The sequence below is a fragment of the Myotis lucifugus genome, unplaced genomic scaffold, assembly GCF_000147115.1.
Source record: "Myotis lucifugus unplaced genomic scaffold, Myoluc2.0 scaffold_22, whole genome shotgun sequence".
Classification (NCBI taxonomy): Eukaryota; Metazoa; Chordata; class Mammalia; order Chiroptera; family Vespertilionidae; genus Myotis; species Myotis lucifugus.
In genome coordinates, this window is record NW_005871070.1 from 11,566,649 (window position 1) to 11,587,676 (window position 21,028).

At 52.5% G+C, this 21,028-nt stretch overlaps 1 protein-coding gene across 1 annotated transcript in view; it reads left to right on the top strand.

The window, feature by feature from the left end:
- Window positions 1–21,028, top strand: part of PRKCB (protein kinase C beta) — a 100,771-nt gene that overhangs the window by 25,590 nt on the left and 54,153 nt on the right. The window contains exons 3-5 of the mRNA XM_023751479.1: window positions 1,108–1,242; window positions 5,825–5,921; window positions 11,749–11,895. Coding sequence (XP_023607247.1) covers window positions 1,108–1,242; window positions 5,825–5,921; window positions 11,749–11,895 — 379 coding nt within the window. The remainder of the gene's footprint in view (window positions 1–1,107; window positions 1,243–5,824; window positions 5,922–11,748; window positions 11,896–21,028) is intronic.

Consider the following 21,028-nt stretch of genomic DNA (forward strand, 5'->3'; position numbering starts at 1 on the left):
CCCTTCTCCCTCCCTCCCTCCTCCCTCCCTCTCACTCCTACCCTTCCTCCCTCCCTCCTTCCCTCCCCCATTTCCTCTCCCACTCTTTCCTTCCTCCTTTTCCTCCCCTTCCATCTGCATTTTTTGCATTGCAAGCCAAGTAAACATCGAGCCCATTTTTTTTAATAGAGTTGAGAATGTCTGTGGTGTGGGGGAGTGGGTGGCATAGAAAATAGTGTGATGTGTTGCTAGGTGAAGGCAAGCTGTGGGAAGCTCAGGGTCTCCGCAAACCCATAGGGTGTGGTGCTAACCTCTCCGGGGCTGAGCTTATGGAAAATGCTGGGCCTGCACCCGCTGGCGCTCCTGCCAGCTTCCATGGAGGGTCTTCCCTGGCCACTGCTCCGAGAACCCGGGGGTCGCTTTTCGACACACCTGGGCCAGCGGGTGTTAGTGGTGTCGGCCGATGCTTATTGAGCACATACTATGTATGACAAGCACTGTATTAAGTGGTCTGGCTCCGTTGGCCATTTCAACCCATTTTACCAACGGGGCTTAGAGAATGTGCCCCGAGTCCCACAGCAAGCACAGGGCGGAGCGTCAGCCTTTGAGAGTGACTTAGAGGCTGCGGGCTCCAAGCATGATTCCTCGAGCGTAGCCTCGTCCCCTCTTTCCTCTCAAAGCCCGTCTAGGGGCCCATCGCAGCCTCAGGCAAGGAGATGCCTCAGAATATGCATCGCCCCCCCAGACCAGCACCTGGGAGGCTCTCTCCAGCCACTCCCCAGCCTCGCCCTGCGACCCTCATGTGTGCTGACACCCACACAATTATATAATCGACACCCTATTTCTCATAGCGACTCTGTGACAAGATTTCCAGCACACCATGAGCCCGATAGGACGTAGGGAGGCAGCGGGAGTCACTGGGCGAGTGGCAGGCCATCCGCCTGAGCCACAGGATGTCAGAGAAAGTGCTTCCTCCCCAGGATCGGCCTGGGATGGAAAGGGAATAGATTTCTTGCAACAGCTTGTAATCTTTAAAAACTCCCGCCTCCAGGCCTTGTCCTTTGGCACGTTTCACCTGCTGGCGAGATCACTGTCGCGGCGCTGACCTCCCTGTCTTTCTCTCTGCAGCCAGCTGAAGGAATCGGACAAAGACCGGAGGCTGTCCGTGGAGATTTGGGACTGGGATCTGACCAGCCGGAACGACTTCATGGGCTCCCTGTCATTCGGGATTTCTGAGCTGCAGAAGGCGGGGGTGGACGGCTGGTAAGGAAGGTTTGCTTTGGAGCCGTAGGACAGCCGGTCCTTCCAACGCGGGACCCAGCCTGTCCCCCGCTTCCTCCTGCAAGTGAAGTGCTGAAGCCGAGTCGCAGAGTGAAGGCTGGTAGGCTGGACTGGCCTCACTGATACGTTTTATTTGGTCCTCGTGCTGAAAAGAACGAAAAAGAATTAATTGCCAATATTTTAAAAGTCAGGGACTTCCCATAAGAATCTGGGACTTATGTCTTGAAAAACCAGAAAGATCTGGGCACGCTGGGCCCAATCGAATGAGAACAGCGGGAGAGTTCACGTCCCTTAGACAGGATTTTGTATTTGCCACAGTCCCCACCACTCCCTATTGTTTTACACCAGCCCCACTTCGCACAGTTATGTGGCCTAACTGGCCCCATGGTTAGAAAGCAGCTCTCACAATTTACCCCAGAGACGTGTGCACCACTGCCAGATATGGGCCTCTTTAGAAGTCTCCTTCCCCGGACTGCGGCCACGCTGGCGCTGGCTGGCCGGGCAGTAGCATGTCTCCTTAGTCTGAGCTTTTGCCCTGGTCCCTTCCTCAGGCAGAAACTCCTTGCCCCGTGTTCCCTACAAGGAGGCTGGGGAGCCCCCTGGGCAGCCATCTGGGTGAAGGCGTCCGAGCAGACGGTCCCACTGGCGCTGTCCGTTTGGGAGAGTGGTCGTGGCAGCTCTGGCTTCTGGAAGAGAAATTCTCGCATTTCTGAGTGGTCTCGGGGCCTTTTCAGTTACAAGTGAAAGTCAGTCCAGATCAAACTGGTGTAGCAAGAGAGACCGGATCACTGGGACCACCTTGCAAATGCCTGTCTCTCCTCCTACTGACCAGGGGCTTCTTCAAACTCGCCCTGCGTGTCCACTCCGTCTGTCACGTGAATGTGGACAGACATGCTCCGCGGAGCTGGCTTCCGGAGGGGGAGGCCTTGAGGAGGAAGTTAGAGAGCGAATCACGACATGAGCAGACAAGCCAAGAGGACAGAGCCCAGGGCAAAAAAGAAAAGAAAAGAATCAGGTGCCTTGCAGCACAATGCACAAATGGTTAAAGACACCATTCTCATAAAGGAGAATCGGCCAGGGCTCCCCTAGCTCACCAGGAGGAAACCAGGAGAGGGGGCCGCTGGCCCGCAGGTGTGTGTCGCTAGGAGGAAGGCTGACGTGACCGGGAGTCGGAGGAAACGGCCGCTGAGCAGGTGTCGATGTGGGGACAGCGGACCGAATCTCACCCGCTCTGTTAGCATCGTCTCTGCAGAGCTGGGCCGTCTGGGCCCCACTGGGTTGGGAGCAGGTGATGGTGCTGTGAGGGAGGAGGGGCTCATTAGAAAATGCTCCAGCAGGATATTAGCAGGTCACAGCGTCATCTTCTTGCCTTTCCCCCAAGTTTTGGATCATTGTTCTTAACAGATGGATGCGTTACCTTTGCACACTGCCCCGTGAGCACTCCCAGATTCCGTGTCCCTCCTCCTTAAGTCAGGCCTAGAGAGGGCAGAGGAAGGGCACGGGACCTGGGGGTCTGGGGAGACAGAGAGAAGACACTGGGAGACGATGATTGCAGCAGCAGCAGCCGCCGCCGCACCGTCTCACTGGGTTGCTGGCACTAGGCTGACCACTCGCCAGATCGGGAGTCACACGGATGAGCGGTGACCAGATGTGCAGAGAACCCCTTTACTACATGTGAGCTCGAGGCGGGGGGATGGGGGGGCTGTGCAGCTGTGGGGCCCCATCTGGCTTCACGCTGGAGTCCCAGCTCCTGCTCTTCGCCTCTGGGAGGTCCCCCCACATTGTCCTCTGTGTCCCACCCCCAGGCCACCGCCAGGCTGCACCCCCTCAGCACATCCTGCCCCTCATGTCGGAGTCTCCTGCTGGAGAGCCCTCCACCTTCCCCGCCCGCAGCTGCTCTCTCTGGCCCTCCCTGTAGGCTCCTGCTTTCCCCCCACCCTCACCCTTCTCCTTCCCAGGGTTCTCTGGGCCCCAGAGGACAGGGCTGTGGCCACGGGTGCCGCCGCCCTCCTGGCCCCACAGCAGAGTGCAGGGAGGACAAATGGCTTCATGGTGAGGGACAGCACGTCAGGCTTAAGTCCCATTATTACTGCGTGTACACCTGCATGGTCCGAGAATTCTCCAGCCGCTCTGGGCGGAGCACTGTTCCTGGGATCAGGGTAGTTCAGCAAGGTGTGGGGGGCACATGGCTCAGAAGGGACAGGGCTGGGGTTCGGCCCAGGTCACGGCAGTGGCAGAGCCTAAGCACAAGCACATGCCCTCTGCCTCCTGCCACGGGGGCAGAGCCGGAGCCTCAGAGCCGGACCACAGAGCCTCCTGGTGGGAGGGGTGCTGTGGGACTGGAGTCGTGTCAGCTCTCTGCCGTGGCCTTCTCAGCAGATAGGACTCGATCTCCACGGTAGTTACAGCCCCGCCCCCTCCACCTTTTAGGAAAGCTGTGAAGTCGATGACATTGTAGTTGGGAGGGAACTTTTGCAGAATAAAAGCCCTCTTCAGATTTTGCAGATGAATGTCCTCCAGATTTAGGGCCAAAACATCTCTGATTCTGTTTTAGCTCTAAATGCACCAAATTCTAGGAATGTGGGTTCTTGTTCCAGGAATTCTTTTAACACTCTGTGGTCTGGAGTAAGTCACGCCCGGGTCTGAGGCTCCGGGCGCTCCCAGTGATGCTGCGTGCTGCGCTGAGGCTGGGGTGGAGAGCAGCTGGGGCTCCCGGCGGCGCCAGCCTCAGGCCCCGCCACCTTGCCGCCAGCTCCGCCTGAGCCCGATTCTCCTCTCGGTTCCTCGTTTTATTTATGCTGTCTCCTTGCTTCCCCTTCTTTTCCAGAGGTTTGTCTGTTTTATTGTTGTTTCCCCCCAGAGAATCGGCTCTGGGATGTGTGTATCAAGTCTGCGCTTCTTTGTCTCCTTCCTGTAGGTGTGTGTTGTGCTCTTTGAATTTCAGCTGAACATTTTGCTAATGTGTTTTTCCTCTCTTAACTTCTTCCGCGCTTTAAAAACAGCGAACAGGAGTTGGAGGGAAGAGATTTCCTCCATGTTCTGACAGGTTTCGATCTAGCTGTTGTTGCTTACGCACGGTCTGCAGGTGGAGTGTTAACTTCCTTCCCAGCGGCTTCCACAATAGCCCCTCTTATCCGTGGGTGGACCCCACTCCTGATGGTACCGCACCCTGCACAGGCCATGTTTCTCCCACACACACACCTGTTCACTACAGGAAGCACTCATGGCTTCTCTTGACGTATCCGATGCCAGCTTCACACCTGCTAGGCTTTGGGGCCACTCTTAGGTAAAACAAGGGGGACTTGAATATAAGCGCTGGGTCCTGGGACAGCCGCTCTGGCCACTAGGACGGCCGCTAAGTGACTGACGGGTGGCCTCGCTGAAGGCAGGGATGTCACTGCTGGTGGAGATTCCCAGAATCCCTGCTGTGTGTGGGGCACCCTTAGTGACTTCTGGCAAAGACACAGATGTTCTCTCTTTTGCGTTCCTTTTGGAATTCCAGTGGGAACTGTGAAGGGGAGAATTGGATATTAAATGTGGAGGCCCGGCTGGTCACCTCTGCCTGGACTCACCGAGCCCTTATGTGTAGAAGCTGCCTGGGGTGATTAGTGAATGGAGAAAGGGACTGTGGAGAAAGGGACTGTGGAGAAAGGGGTTAAATGATGCCAATCGTGGTTAGGAGGCCTCTTGCGGAGCGAGGCGTTTGGGGCTCTCTCCCTCCTGACTCGAATGCCTGCCGACGCCCTTTCCTTCCTCGCTCTCCTCTCGCCGACTGGGGAACGCGTCTTGGAGGTCAGGGAAAACGGAAGCATCGAGTTTATTTAATGACATTGCTATCAGTGATGGTGATGATGTGCCTTTTATTGAACATGTGCTAAGTGCCAGGACTCTGCCCGTTTTTCATGCATCATCATATCTTGGTGTCACAATGATCCTATGAAAAAGAGGCTTTTATTCCCTTTAAAGATGAGAAAACTCAAGACTCAGGGGGCCTAGCCAGCTTGCCCAGGGGTATCCTGGAGGCAAAGGCAGAGGTGCGACTCAGGCAGAGACGGAGACCGACTCCAGGACCCGTGTCCCTGGCCACGGAGGGCGTTTGTTTCTCTTGAGTCCGAGCACTTTGGGTCACAGCCATGCGAGTGCCCAGTGCCCGGGCAGCACGCCACAGCGTGCGTGAAAGGAGGGGGCGCTGCAGTGCTGGGACAGGGACAGGAACGGGGCACGGAGAGCTTCAGAGCAGCTTCCAGAACAGAAATCACCCCGCGGGCAAACAGTAGGCGCCAACTTGTGGTATGGAGTGATATAACTAAGACAGTTGTGGGGGGAGAGAACGAGAGTACGTTACATCCTTTAAGCACAGAATGTACATTTTCTGATGTCCATAGAATAGTTACAAAATAAAAATACATAGCACACCCGGCTACACACACACACACACCCCCCAGAACAAGAACCCTCCGCATGTTGTTAGAGTAGAGCTCACCTAGGCCTCCTCCCCTGGTTCTACCGATGAGGTCCTGCTGCGTGGAGTCATGGAACTTGTCCTGGCCCTGTCTCCCTTTAGGTTTAAGCTGCTGAGCCAGGAGGAGGGCGAGTACTTCAATGTGCCCGTGCCGCCGGAAGGGGGCGAAGGCAACGAGGAGCTGCGGCAGAAGTTTGAGGTGAGCTGTCTGTCTCTGCCTCCGTGGAACCGGGGAGCCTGCCTGTGCTGTCTGTCCCATTCATGGCGCTGTTCCTAGCACGGCCTTTCCTAACGCCAGGCCTTGCCATGGTGTCCCCCAGAACACTCCCGTGTACCCTTCAAGACCTCAGTTAAAGGTCCCTGCCTTGTGAGGCCATCCCTGCCTCCCCTGCAGATTTAGACTTTTCTGGAAAGTGCTCCTTCTCTGCCGGGTGTTTTGGTGCTGTGGTCGGGGGCGGGGGTGCTGGTGAACACAGTGACAGAGCAGTGATGTGTTCTGGCGGCTGAGTCGGGGGGTTGCTGAGGGGTAGAGTCTGGGTTGGGTGTATTGGCAGGTGGTGCTGTCGTGTGGAAAAATGGAACTGACTGCTGGTGACTCCATGAAATACCCGTGGGTGTATCTTCCAAAGAGTCTGAGCCCTGACCTTGGCCCCGACCTTGGGCTCTAGTGCTGGCTCTGCTTCTGCCTCCAACACCCCCTTCCCTTCTGTGGGGCCAAGCAGACCCTATTTTCATCTGCCTGAGAGCAACTGGATGTAGGTACATCCCAGTTTCACAGAGAAAGCGTTTTGGGAAGAGGGGCCTGCGTTCTTTCACTATTTGTGTACTGAGTGTTTTTAAAGTTGTTCCATGAGGGAAAACATGATTTTGTTCATGTTTACCAATTTTAGATAAGCGGCGGTGGTTTACTGACTGAAAAAATGTACAGCATAGCTAGAAAAACAGATCGCCATCACTGCTATCTATCAAAAACCTCACAAGCAAATGAAAAAATACAACCAGGGAATGTTCTTTGGACGAGAGGCCCACGGTACTTTGAGGACGTAGAGGGAATGTAAGCTTGTCTGGAGCACGGGGATGGCGTCCCTGAGGAAACAGCAGCGGGAGTTACCAAGTAAAGAGGGGAAGCATCCCGTGCAGAGAGGGCAGCACGTGCAAAGGCCATGTGGCAGGGAGTGGCAGCCACAGTATGAGACCGGCCACAAGGCACTGTGGGAGAGCAGGGAGAGCCGAAGGTGAGCTGAGGCAGGGCTGCAGTGGGAGGGCAGGTCCAGAAGGTCTTTGCTGGCCGTAGCAAGGATTTTGCCTTTTATTTCGAGAGCCATGTTAGTTTTCCCCTGAACTTGACAGAAACAGCACTTGAGTGTTGACCCATTTCTTGAGCCTGTGCCCTCCACAAAACCTGGACGATGGTGACAGCCCTGATCCAGTGGGATTTCCTTTCCTGGAAGCAAGTGGAATAGCATGCTGGCCTTGAGCTTAAGCTGAACTTGGTAACTGAGGGTCATTCCCGTACACTTGGGTCAAGGCCAGAGGCGCTGATGGACGGACTTCCCACCCAGCCCTGCTGAGAGCTGGACACTGCCTGATAAACAGTCCTTCCCAAGACCGTTTCTGTCCCTCCCCTGAAGGCGTGTCTATTTGCTGCTGTTAAGTGTGTTACTGTGGGTGACAAAACACCAGGGCAGCCTTTCCTTGTACACAATGAAGTCGCATCTTTGCAAAATGATTTCTTGTCCTCGGGCAGAAGGAACACAAGGAACACGTTTCCTGCACGAGCAGAGCATTTGCCGGGGCCAGTTCCTGGCGTGAGGGAACGGGCTGTTTCGTCCCGTGCTCCCGGCAAGAGCCCGCGCGGGCTGGCGTGTACCTGGGTGATAATCGCTCCGGGCCAGAGCTGTTGGCTAAAACACGTTTCCAATAGACTGAGAGGTGTTCTCAGACACACAGAGGAATTTCAGTTGACCTTGAACGGGAGAAATTGTAATCCCTGTGCAATAACCAATTAGCACCTAGAATGACTCAGAGATTATTTTCAAGTCTCTGATCTGGAGAAATTCCGAGTGACGGTAAAGTCAAGCTGCTGGAGTTGGGGTAATACTTCACAGTTGGGGTGTGTGGGGTGCAGCTGCCACGTGTGGTGCATTCCAGAAGGTCGGAGTGGGCTGAAGGACTGTCTTCTGATTGTGGGCTTGCCGATGGGCCAGGGAAGGGAAGGTACCATTCTGGATGTTCAGAATGGGTTTTCTGAGATTTTTCTAAAAAATTTCTTAGAGTTTTTAGATTTAAACGTGCCGACTATGTGCCGTGTATTATTTTAAGTGCTTTAGAAATACGAACTCGTTGAATTTCCTCCTCGTGACCACTTTGAATGGTAGATGCTATTAGCAGCCCCATGTCTCTTTCCCCAATGAGGCCCCGAGAGGTTCAGCCGCTTTCTCACATCCCACACTGCTCACTGCCCTGCCTTGCGAGTCCCCGGCAGCGGACGGACTGTAAGGACTCGAGCGCAGGCATTTCTCTGGAGGAGGTCCGAAGGGATGTGCGGGAAGCGGGGGGCCAAAGTGCACGTGCTGTCAGCCACGTACGCTGTGGGCTCCCGGGGCTTCGTCCGCTGGGAACTGCACACATGCTCAGGGTTCCCAGTCGAGGGGCAGGAGGCTGAAGTACCCACCTGGGCCCTTCCTTTCATGCTGAGGGCTGCTTCCAGGGAGGTAACTTGCCAGCACTTCCCGCTTGCCCTGCCAGTGGGCTGTGTGCTCATGCACCAGGGGAGCCCAAGGCAGGGTCACAGGGGTCCTGGGCCAGCAGCCCCCTGTGGAGAGGATGTCCCACTGGGCCCTGGGGTTGGGGTACACCACCCTCCCAGCACGTGCATGTGTCTACCAGCCCAGAAGCTCTGCACACCCCACAGTTTGAGGAATTTCTGAGGCTTCATTATGCAGGGATGATCGATCAGTTATTAACTCCATCTCCAGCCCCAGAAGATGGGGGCCAAAAGTTCCAAGCTCCCAGTCATGGTTGGTCCCGCTGGGACAGCCTCCATCCAGAGGACATTCAGGAGCCCACCAGGAGTCCCCGTGTTAGGAAAAAGGATGCTCCTATTCCCCAGGAAATCACAAGGGCTTTGGGAACTCCGATCAAAGGCCAAATAGTAGAACAAAGGACGCTCCCTGCAGCCCTGTCACCCAGGAGATTCCAAGGGTTTCAGGAGCTCTCTGTCCGGAAAACCAGGGGCAGAGACCAAACATATACTTCTTATTGTGTCACATCCTCTGGCTCCATGTAGGTGACGCTACAACACTGACCTCCAGGGATGGAGGGGGGAGCAGGGAGTCCTGTGTGGGGAGGAGGGAGGGGCCGCAGGACTTCCTGAGGGTGGAAATGTTCTGCATCCTGATCGGGGTTTGGGTTACTTGTGTGTATACATTTGTCAGAACTCACAGAACTGCGCAGCTAAGATTTATGCATTTCACTCTATCCACCTCAACCTTTAAAACATTAAAACGAAAAAAAATGGTGGATGTTTTGTCAGCATGACCAGCAGAGTGCTGGTGGAACCACCCGTGGAGAAGACCGACACCGGGCAGTGTTAAGGCTCGCGGGAAGGGGGAATCTCACTGACTGAAATCAGACCAGCCACCTATTTCCCCTCCACTCACACGCCAGAGTTTACCCTCCCCCACTTCTCATCTCACTGAAGAGCGCCACCACCCTCCCAGGTGCTCCAAACAGAGCTGTCCTTCACTCCTGACCTCCCTCCCCCGATCCGTGTCCAGCCCTGAGAAGTCTGTCTCCCCCTTCATTCCCTCCACACTGCAGACACCGAGTCAGGCCCCACCATTTCTCACTGTGATGACTGCAGTCACTTCCTAAAGGTTTCAAACTGGCCTCCTCTAACTGGGCCCCTTCCCTAAATTCAGAGTGCTCTTCCCAGGGCCCTGTGACAGCCTCCTGTGCTCAGATCAGCCCAGACTCCTTGGTGGGGTGTGCAAGGCTTTCTCAGCTCCTGGCCGCCTCCCGGGCCACATCTGCCTTGCCTTCAGTGTTCCAGTCTTTGAATGTGTCTTGTTGTCGGCTCCATAAAGGCTTTCTGCTGCTGACTCCAAATTCTTCACCTGGATATCTCCCAAATACATTTTGTGCAGAGGACCCAATTCCTGCTGGGATGCAAATTCTTTGAGCATCTGTATCTGCTTTGCTCCCTGATGGAGCCTCGGAATCTAGGACAATACCTGGCATGTAGCAGGCACTCAATAAGTATTTCTTGAATGAATGAATGAATCTTCTCTGATATTAAACCCCATGGAAAGCTTTTTGTTGCCTCTTTGTCTTATAAAGACAAGTGAGTAATGCAACAATAATAATGTCTACCATCCATTGAGCATCCACTAAGTGACAGGAATGGTGCTGAGAACTTTGTGATACATTATCTCATGTCATTAACCCATTTTCTTGGAAAGGGGACTGAGATTTAGAAAGGCTCATTAAGCAAATGCAAGTAAGTGCCTCTCTGTGGTGGTAGGCAGTCCTCATGGAGCTTGTGTTCTAGTGTGAGGAGAAAGACAATAAGTTAAGAAACAAATACATATCTGGTTTGTAAGGTGGTGATAAGAGGTATGAAGAAAATAAAGTAAATAAGGGGGAGGGAGATTGCTGAGAGCTATTTCATGTCAGGCACTTGGGCTCTCTTAGAGGTGAGGGAGCTCTGGGGAAAGACCTCCAGTCACAAGAGAAAGCAAGTGCAAAGGCCCTGGGAAAAGAATGTGTTTGGTGCTTTCAGAGAACGACAATGAGGCCATGTGGTTATAGCAAGGAGAAGGGGCTGAAATAAGAGAGTGCAGAGGGGCCAGGTTATCTGTGGCCTTTGCCTGTTTCTCTGACAGAGACAGGAAGGTCTGGGATGTTTGGTGGAGGAGTGTTGTGAGTCAGGATTACACAGCTTGTCCACTGCCAGAGTTGGGAATTCTAAGGTGAGCTTTTAATGCCACAATTTTCTCACTCCTAGAAGCAAATCCAGTAACAAGGCCCTGGCAGCTGCAGGTCTCCCTGCTGTTCTCCTATCTCTTGTTCCAGAGCATTTGCTGCCATATGAGTCACTATTTTGCTGCTCACAGAAGCAGGTCCCTCCCCCATTCATTTATCCATTTGACCAGAAACTATATTGGTTGTCAGGGAAACTGTGGAGAATGAGATATAGTCTGTGCCCTCACTGTTTTCAGTGCGCCTGGGGCGAAAAGTGAACAGGCAGTTATCATCCAGTATAAATGGGAGGTGAAATGAATGAAGGAAGCAAATACTAGTAGGGACACCTAGTCCAGACACAAAGAATCAAGGAGGACTTGCCCGAGGAAGTGAAACTGGGGTAACTAAGTTGACGAAAGAAGGAAGGGGAAAGAATAGCCATCTAGAGAGAAGCAAGAGCACGTGCAAAGGCCCTGAGGTGGGAGGTGAAAGAATGAAGCTGGGTTGCAGGGAAGAAGGGCTCAAGGAGTGATGTGGTGGGAGAACCAGGTAGGGCCCAATCGTGCTGGGCCATATTGGCCAGTACACGCTTCAAGGTCTTTATCCTAAAAATGAGTCACCACTGAAGCATTTTAAGCAGGTGGTGACTCGGTTGGGTGTGAGGAAGTGGAATCTTGCTCTGGCTTCATGTGAAGCCCAGTGTGGAGGGAACCAAGGTGACTGTCCAGGTGAGGGCTGATGGCAGGTGATGTTGGTGGAGATGGAAAGAAGATGAATTCTAGAGGCCGCGAGGAGGAAAAGGTGACTGCTCCTGGTGAGATGTGAGGGCTTCAAGAGAAATGGAGGTGCCAAGGATGGCCTCCAGGTTCTGGCCTTGCAGAGTGGGCTGTTGGCCATGCTTTTCATGGGATAGGGGTGTGTGAGTGGCAGGAACCACACCATGCATGTCTATATGTGTCTTCTTACAAAGGCATCGTCAAACCTTAATGATGTGTCTTTTTTTTTTTTTTCCGGTTTATGACTTGGCTTTTTAATGATGTGTCTTGTGTTTCCCCCTCCAGAGGGCCAAGATCGGCCAGACACCCAAGACTCCAGAAGAAAAAACTACCAACACCATAGCCAAATTTGACAACAATGGGAACAGGGACCGGATGAAGCTGAGTGATTTTAACTTCCTGATGGTGCTTGGGAAAGGCAGCTTTGGCAAGGTACAGTGTGGTTTGGTGGTTGTACCTGCTCCAGAAAAAAATTACTAAAAAAGGCGAACACGTTTGTCTGAGAAGGTGACATACAAACTGAGACCTGAGGATGAGAATGAACAAGCTAAACATTCAAAGAGCTAGGAGAGAACAGCATGTGCAAAGGACTTGGGGTAGGGAGGGCTTGGTACATTTTAGGTACCATCAGGAGTTGGGGCCAAAATGTCATGAATGAGGGAAGTAGTAGGATGTGAGGTTGAAGAGATGGGCAGGGCCTGGTCATGCATAGCCTTATGAGCTGTGGTGGGGAGTTTGGATTTTACTCACAGTGCAGTGGGGAGCCTCTGAAAGATTTTAAGCAGAGAAGTGACACAATCAGATTTGCCTTTTGGAAAAGATCACTCTTGCAGCCAAGAATGGAGACAGTGCCTTTCGCATAGCAGCACAGTTGAAGGATGACCCTGGGCCTCGTAGAGTGGTTCTGGATGCTTTTATAGATGCCTGGAGAGACTGTTTTACTGAACCTGAGATGGTATTATAAGTATTCCGGACTTGTTTAGTGTTGCGTTGAGCCTTTTAAGCCCTTTGTGTGCCACAGATATGTCTAGTATAAATCTCATACCATGAACTCGGGTGTGCAAAGAATACAAGTTTCTTTCCCATCTCTGTAGCCTAAGTAAGATATGAGTTATCCTGGAGTTGCCCTCACCCTGCTCGTACCCCAGCTGTGAATCAGCTGGTGAGTCCCAGCACCTGCTTCCCCAGAGCACGTCGTGCACTGACACTTCTCTCCACGCTCCCCACGCGACCTACGCTAACCGTGTACTCCACTGACTGCTGCAGAAGCTCCTCGCTGCTGTCCCGCTGCCACCCGTGACCTATAGTAACACCCCTTCCACGTAGCAGCCATTGTCATTTCTTAAAACACTACATTAGGTCAAGGCACTCCCCTGCTTGCAACACTCCAATGACATCTCTTCACAATTAGAATGAATTCTATACTATGTCGTGGCTTACATCATTCTTTTTTGTAAAATATATTTTTATTGATTTCAGAGAGGAAGGGAGAGGGAGAAAGAAATAGAGACATCAATGATGAGAGAGAACCAATGACTGGCTGCCTCTTGCATACCCCACATTGGGGATCGAATCCAAAACCCAGGCATGTGCCCCGACTGGGCTTCTAACTGTGACCTCCTGGTCCATAGTTCGACACCCAACCACTGAGCCACACCGGCCGGGTTGGCTTACATCATTCTTAATTATGACCCTTGATATAAACCCCACTCAACAACTTCCTTTTCTTCCTCCCGCCACACACTCTGCTTGGTGATTCCTGGGATTGTGAAACAGACAAAGCTCCTTCTGCCTTGGAGGGTTTGTGATGCGTGGCTGGCTCCTTCTCGTCATTCCCAACGCGACTTAGAGGTCATCTCTTTCGGGAAGCCTTCCCAGACCACCTCCTCAGAGAGCCATTCATTCATCCTTCACTATATTTAACTCTCGCAGCACCCATCACACGGTGATACTTTTCTTGCTTGTATCGGTTTGTTGTTCTTCTCCTCCTAAGATCTGACCTGCACGAGAGCAGGGACCTTCTCTGTCGTGTTCAGCACTGAACTCCCAGTGCCTGTGGATTGAGTTGAGTCAGGGCCGAGACTGAATGCTAGATTTTCTCTATGGGGCCCAGGTCATGTGCTGAGGTGGGTTGGGGATCTGGCCCACGCGGGAACAGCCTCTCATGGGATGGGCATTGAGAGCAGGAGCACGCAGTAGGGTTGCTGATGAGCGTTGAGAGCAGGAGCACGCAGGTGGGTTGCTGATGGGCGTTGAGAGCAGGAGCACGCAGTAGGGTTGCTGATGGGCGTTGAGAGCAGGAGCACGCAGTAGGGTTGCTGAGCAGTCCTACATACCCGGTAAGAAGTTGGTAATGGCAGTGGTCCACCCCACTGCATGATCTTTGCCAGCAGCTCTGAGCAGCCTAGATGTGGAGACGTGGATGGTGGGTGTAGTTTACAGTAATAAGGGAGGTAAGGATTCTGGGATGAGGGATGCCCACTTCCAGCAGGTTCTCAGCAAAAGCAGAGAGAATAAATGAATGCAGGCAGTGTCTAGACTGGGCTGGGAGGAAGTCAAAGCAGGAGGAAGGTTTATCCTGGTGAGAAAGAAGGAGTCTGGAGGCCTGGGGATGAAAACAAATGGATGAGGTCAAGAGATTTAAGATGCTAAGAGAGGCATTTAGATCCAAAGTTGGGGCGGTTTCCATGATGACATGGAAGAAAGTGGCCTGAATGAAGAGTTCTAATAGGCTGAGGCTGTTGGAAAGTTTTTAAAATTGTATTTTTAGCAAGCACGACATCCCTGGCTCCTCATTAAAATTATATTTAAAGGGTAAATATTTCTAAGTCTTGCTCCCACCCAAGTTCGCATCTTTTCGTGGCCCCTCCCTGCTACTGCCCTCCGTAGGTTAACACTTTTGTTCATTTCATTTGCATCCTTCCAGTGTCTCCATGTTAATTTAACAAACATAAATGTGCATTTTTGTTCTTGGCCTTGTTACCTCCAGAGTTAACAGTGTAGGTTGGAGAGTTTTTTGTTGAGGAATGGAAGCTCCAGAGGGCCTCGTGGAAAGGGCTGGGGCTGGGGAGGGGGTGGAGGTGGGAAAGCGGGCCATTGGGGAGCAGTGAGGGAGCGAGCAAGTATAGATGATATGTTTCTATGGAAACTGTTATAATGATTGAAAGTTCAGTTTCAGGCTTGGGATATGGCATCAAATAAATGACAACAACAGTATGTCATGAAAGCAACTAGGATAACAGAAACCTCTGTGATCCTTCAAAACAAGTAGTCATCCTTTGCCACCCTAGTTTGCCAACCGTGGTTTTACATTTAGATGCCCGAGTTTCCCATTTTGCGATAGATCACACCCCTTAAAGGGGAGGGCACTGCAGGGCAGTTGCTACCCCCCACGTTTGCATGCATTTCAAAGCAGGTTGCAGATGTTGGTACACTGTGCCCCTAAACTCTTCAGCATGCATATCATTGAACCAGAATTCAATATTTGTTTTTAACTATTTTAAGGGGAAATTTACATACAATGAAGGACACAAATAAGTATAGCAGCCTATGAGTTTTGAAAAACATGTACTTCGAAACCCTGTGGGGATGTACATATTAATCTAAAAAATCACACAGATGTGATGTGCCACTAAGTCAGATGCGCCCAGAGCGCCTGCGGAGTGGCGGCGGCCTCGCTGAAGGCAGGGAAGGCTTCCAGGCCAAAGGGACTCGAGCGATATCTGGAGGCCTGGCAAAGGACACGACCGGGCACAGCACATGGAGCTCTCAGAAGGCCTCCTCTTCCTGGTCAGACCCCCGGCCAGGCTTGGTTGATCTGGGTGTGGCCAGGGCACTAGGCTCCTTTGTTAGCCAGGGTGAATTCAACTGTGGGACCGCCCCCCCAGACTCCCACCGCACCCCATGTGTACTGGCTCAGACACCATGGAAGCTTCCTTTTCACTCATGCAGCGGTACCAGATGGGTGTTTCTGGCCTCGCCCACATTCTCCATGTAGTGGTTAAGGGATCCAGGTTCCTTCCATCTCATGTGGCTCCATCAATTCCTATGGCCTTGTTCTGTCTACATTCAGAGGCAGAGGGGAAAGAGCATGGAGGAGGCTCAAGCTGCTTCCGAAAAATCTTAGTTTGGAAATGGTACCCTTTGCTTCTGCCGACCCACTATTAGAACTTAGTCGCATGGCCTGCCCTCGTGCAAGGGAGGCCGGGAGAACAACTTTGGTGGAAAGCTAATCTCTCAGCTACACTCTCTGCTTTTCAGCTGCTGTTGGAGTTTTTCTTGGGGACACAAGAGACCTTCTGCTTTCCCCTTAAAACTCCCCATCTATCACACCCACAGGCAGAAGACTTCAAGCTCCTCCTCCCAGTGACATTTCCTTGGTTCAAATCGTGGAACGTTCCAGGTGCTAGTGCTGCTTTTCCTGAAGCACAGCATAAGCTGGGGGTAAATCAAATAGGAAGTTAGTGTATGAAAGGAAAAGAAAAAAGTGGAAAGCCTTTAGAAGCTGGGGCTCACATAATACATTTATCATTTCAAAAAGTCCCATCCAGGTCTGTTACTCTATAGCAGTGGTTCTCAACCCTGTCTGCGCATTAGAATCACCTGGGAATCTTTTTAAAATCTTGATTTCTGGGCCTCATCCTCCGGAAATTCTGTTTCTTTGTTATGGGGTGAGGCCACAACATTAGTAACAAAGAAACAGAATTTCCGGAGGATGAGGCCCAGAAATCAGGTTTTTAAAAAGATTCCCAGGTGATTCTAATGTGCAGCCAAGGTTGAGAACCACTGCTCTATATGCATCTAAGAAGCACTAAAATCAGAACCTGAGAGGTGAAAACAAACCCCTAGCCTTTTGCTTTCGTGCTTGAGGGCCCGACTGTCACTAAGGAGTCCAGGGGATGGGGATGCGGCTGGGGCCCCTCCCAGACCCAGCACGTGTGCTCTCCAAGGTGCTGATCCAACTCCTTCTGCTAATAATTCACACAGGCAACAGGGATGAGTAGCGCCTTGGCCAAGTTTCCTAAATGTTGTTATTCATGCACCTGTTTACTGTTTGCCGTATACATACCTCCTTTCTACTACCTTAAATATTTTCTTTAAGTTGATGTAGTTGACTTCCTTTTCTTTTCCTTTTTTAAAACACTCACCCAAGAATATGTTTTTATTGATTTTGGGGTGTGTGTGTGTGTGTGGGAAGAGAGAGAGAGGGAGAGAGACATTGATGTGAGAGAGAAACATTGATCTGTTGCCTCCTGTACATGCCCTGATCAGGGATTGAAGCCAAAACCTAGGTATGTGCCCTGACTGGGAATTGAACCCTCAACCCTTTTAGTGTACAGGACAATGCTACAACCAACTGAGCCACCCGGCCAGGGCTGACTTCCTTTTCTTGTTCTTAGCATTGCCCAAAGCAGTAATATTGGTGAAACCACAGGCTTGATCTGCCTGTTGTATATTTATTAGAGGCCTGGTGCACGAAATTTGTGCACTTGAGGGGGGGGTCCCCTCAGTCCAGATTGCAAGAGGGCGCAGGCCAGGCTGAGGGACCCCACTGGTGCACGATTGGGGCTGCGGAGGGACACAGGAGGTTGGCCAGCCAGGGAGGGACCTCAGGAAGGCGCCAGGGCATGTCCAGCCCATCTCAGTTCCAATCAGCCAGACCCCAGCAGCAAGCTAACCTACTGGTTGGAGCGTCTGCCCCCTGGTGGTCAGTGCATGTCATAGTGAGCGGTTGAGTGTCCTTAGCATATCATTAGCATATTATGCTTTGATTGGTTGAATGGATGACCAGACAATTGGACACTTAGCATATTAGGCTTTTATTATATAGGATTTTCGTGTGTTTTAAGAGAATTTATTAAAAGAAAAGTAATTTTGCTCATGGTACAGGTACCACATTATATGGAAAACTGTCTTAAGATCTTACACTCACAATGACAATTTGGAACTTCAGTTACTATTGTATTTCTAAGGACACGAAGTGTTTTTGCCACATTTCTCTTCATATCTGGATGGTACAGAAAGTCTCCAATCTTCCCTGTCCCCCATATCCTGTCCTTCGAAGAGGGACACACTCAACATTTCCTGTGTCCTGAGAGGCCTTGCCTGTGGTCTTGACTGGCCCTTCTCCGTCATTTCTTCACTGAATTTATCCAGAGAATCAAACCACCCTTTCGAGATTTGCTGCCTCTGCCCCGCCCCCCCTCCACGCCCCTGTGCCTCATCCTTTTGCTCTGTGACTTCCGCCCTCAGCAGCTTCTGGAATACCCATCTCCCAGGTTACCAGTGCTCACCTAGCTCCTAATTCTCCAAATCTGAGGACACGGTGTGGTGGAAGCTGTGGCGGCAGAGGGCAGGCGTGAGGGAAAGGAACAGGGGCTCAGGTTGGCCCCACAACCCGTTCCAGGGAGACGTTATCACTTTTATAATAACTGCCCTCTGACAGGCATCATTAAGAAGTATTTATTGAGCATCTACTATGTGCCAGGCACTCTTCTAGGGGCAAAGGACATGACTGAACAAAAGAGACAAAATATCTGTCCTCACGGAACATATGTTGTGTTGGCGATGGCGATGGCGATGGTGACGGCGATGATGGTGACGGCACCCCTGTCGCTCTGAGCCCTCCCTGTGCGTCACGCTCTGCTAAGTGCTCTAATGCACTGGCTCACACTTACGCTGTAATGCAGGACTGTCATGCCCACTTCACAGATGAGAAAGGAGACGCAGAAAGTGGCAATAACTTGCTAACACCACCCAGCTAGTTAGCGGCACTTAACTGACCCGGTTTGGTCTAGATACGTGTGATCTTGGGTTCTTGATTGCAGACACTTAACTCTTGCATTTCTACTCTACACAGAGGTCCCTTCTCCGTGCCACAAACATATGTGGGGAGGTTAACCACTCTCCCTCCTCGTTTTCTCACTCTCCCCTCTGTTTCCCTCCGCGTGCTAAGCAGTTTGCACGCCTTGGTGTTTCTCTGCGCCTCTGCCATCAGACTAGCTGCATGCCCGTACGCTGACAGGCGCTCGGGTTTTCTGCTCTTCCCACATCCCTCTGGCCTGTCCACCCATCTGTGTGGGGACGCGCATTGGGACTGCACCATCGGCAGGGATTCCCGAGAGGGCCCACGAGAATGGGCTTCACTCCTCTGGCCGCTGCCCTCTCGCCTCCTCTGAGGCTTCAGCTCATGGGATCCTCCAAGTCTTTTCTATTCAGCCCCCACCTCCATTTCTTCTAGCCCTCAACTCGATTCCCATTCCATGACCCCCACCATCGCCTCCAACTCTTACTGAGCTCTACTCATTGCCAGGGACCATGCTATGGATTCACGTGCATGACATCATGTTAATTCTCACCACAGCCCTGCACGGCAGTTACTGATATTAGCGTGTTATACCTCTATGGAAATTGTGAGTCAGAGCCCAGCCAGCATGGCTCAGTGGTTGAGCGTCAACCTAGGAACCAGGAGGTCACAGTTCAATTCCTGGTCAGGGCACATGCCCAGGTTACAGGCTCAATCCCCAGGAGGGGGCGTGCAGGAGGCAGCCAATCAATGATTTTCTCTCATCATTGATATTTCTATCTCTCTCTTGCTCTCCCTTCCTCTCTAAAATCAATAAAAATATATTTTTTAAATTAAAAAAAGAAAGAAATTGTGAGTCGGAGAGGTTGTGTGACCTCCCCAGGGCCACACAGCTGGGAGGAGACAGGACCCGGATTTGAAACGAAGTTTTGTGATTCCAGTTGCCTCTTCCCATCACCACGGCACTCTCTCCGCTTCGGGGCCACTCACTGCCCCCCCCGCCCCCCCGGCACCCCCCCCCCCCCGGCACTGCGAGCTTTCCTTTGGGAGGAACTTCAGAATTGTGCACAGTGACATGGGGCACCTCCTCCCACTCGGGAAACATAGAACATGTGTCCTGTGATTGCATTGCTATCAGGGCAAGTGTGTTCATGTTACATCCTAAAGTCTTTCTTCAGCCTAAAAGTTCATTCATTTCCTGTGATTTGAAAGAAATTAAGACACTCCCATGAGCCCCTAAAAAGGGTCGTGCCTTCCCCACGCTGCGCAGCGGGTTTCCTGAAGTTGACCCGGGTGGCTGGCACCAGCTCCCCAACAGCACGTGCTCAGCAACCTCCACGCTCGTCTCCCGAAAGGCCCCTGGTCACTCGTGTGAGCTCTGGGCGGGCACAGAGGGCATCCGGGGCTCCAGGCCCCGGTGGCAGCGTCTCCTGCTGGAACCAAGCAGCACTGAAGCAGGACAGGAAGAAATTGCCGCGGGAGATTACAGTCAGGGTGGTTCAAACTGTAGCCAAGGCCTCTTCTCAAGTCTTGGCGCTCCTGCGGTGGGGTCGCCCTCCTTTTAGTCTCATCGGTGGGTGGATGCACGGCTCACATGCAGGCCTGCACTGGGCGCGGTTATAACCCTGCAGACAAGCCCATCCCTGCGTCACCTGCTGCGCGCCTGCCTGCCCCACCGGAGCTCCTGGATCACAGGCTCCAGACAGCTGGCAGCCTTTGCCTCTGCCGCCTTGACCCCCCTCCCAGAGACCCAGTTCACATTTGCTGTCTGCTCTTGCTTCCTGCCTTCTCTTTGGCTCCATCCCAATTACAGCACCCTCCTCCCAGCCCCCAGTCTTTCATATGCGACTCTGATTGCTGCGTATTTTTGCCAACTCATCTCCCCAAATCCTGCGAGGCCCTCTCACTCTCCCAATTCTTCCAGGCCCTTCCCCTGCAGGGGCTGGCTCGGCTCTTCTGCCACCTTCGCTCCTGAGTACACAGAAAGAGACAGACAAGAACGTATCAGGGTCCCTTTCCCCAACAAAGACAACTACAATAGAGAAAGGGAGGTGCCTGGAAGTCCGGCTTCCAGCCCCCTGTCCTGCAGGAAGCAGCCGCGGAGTGAGAGTGAGGACGGGGGATTCACTGGAAAGACGGGACATGCTTCTGTGTGTCTCCCGGCGCCAAAGGCAGGGCAGGGCATGCTGTGAGAAGGCGAGGGCTTCCGGAAGCCCCACTGCCATGGTCTGTCCTGGCCCCTGCCTGTCACCCTGCTTCCGGGCCCTGCCTCGCACCACCTCCCTCAGCGTCTGCTGCTCTCAGTTCTCAGCATCTCATCCCCAGGCTGAGAACACCTAGAGTTTAAGTCCCAGGAAAGAGAAGCTGTGGCTCCACGTGGTTCAATTGGCCAAGCGGGGGCACTTTGCATCCAGCCTGAGGAAGGCTGACCCGAGGACTGGAAAGCGGGTGTGGAACGAGCAGCTTCCCTGTGAAAAGGGGGAAAACACGGGAGTTGAAGTCTGCATGCTCTTTAACGTTGCCTGGCTCTTTGGGAAAAACAATCCGAAGTTAAACCTGGTCCTTTCACTGAAGGGCCAGCTGGTGCCTGTTAACAGGGAACTGTCTCAGGGGGTCATTCACAGCCACTGGTCCCATTCCTGAGCTGCAGGTCCCGCTGCCACCCTCCATGCATCCACCGCACCTACATCCCCCTGAGCTGGTGCAGAGGCTCACAGCTCTGCTGCGATGCGTTCCTGGCTCTCAGCAGCATGGCCGTCA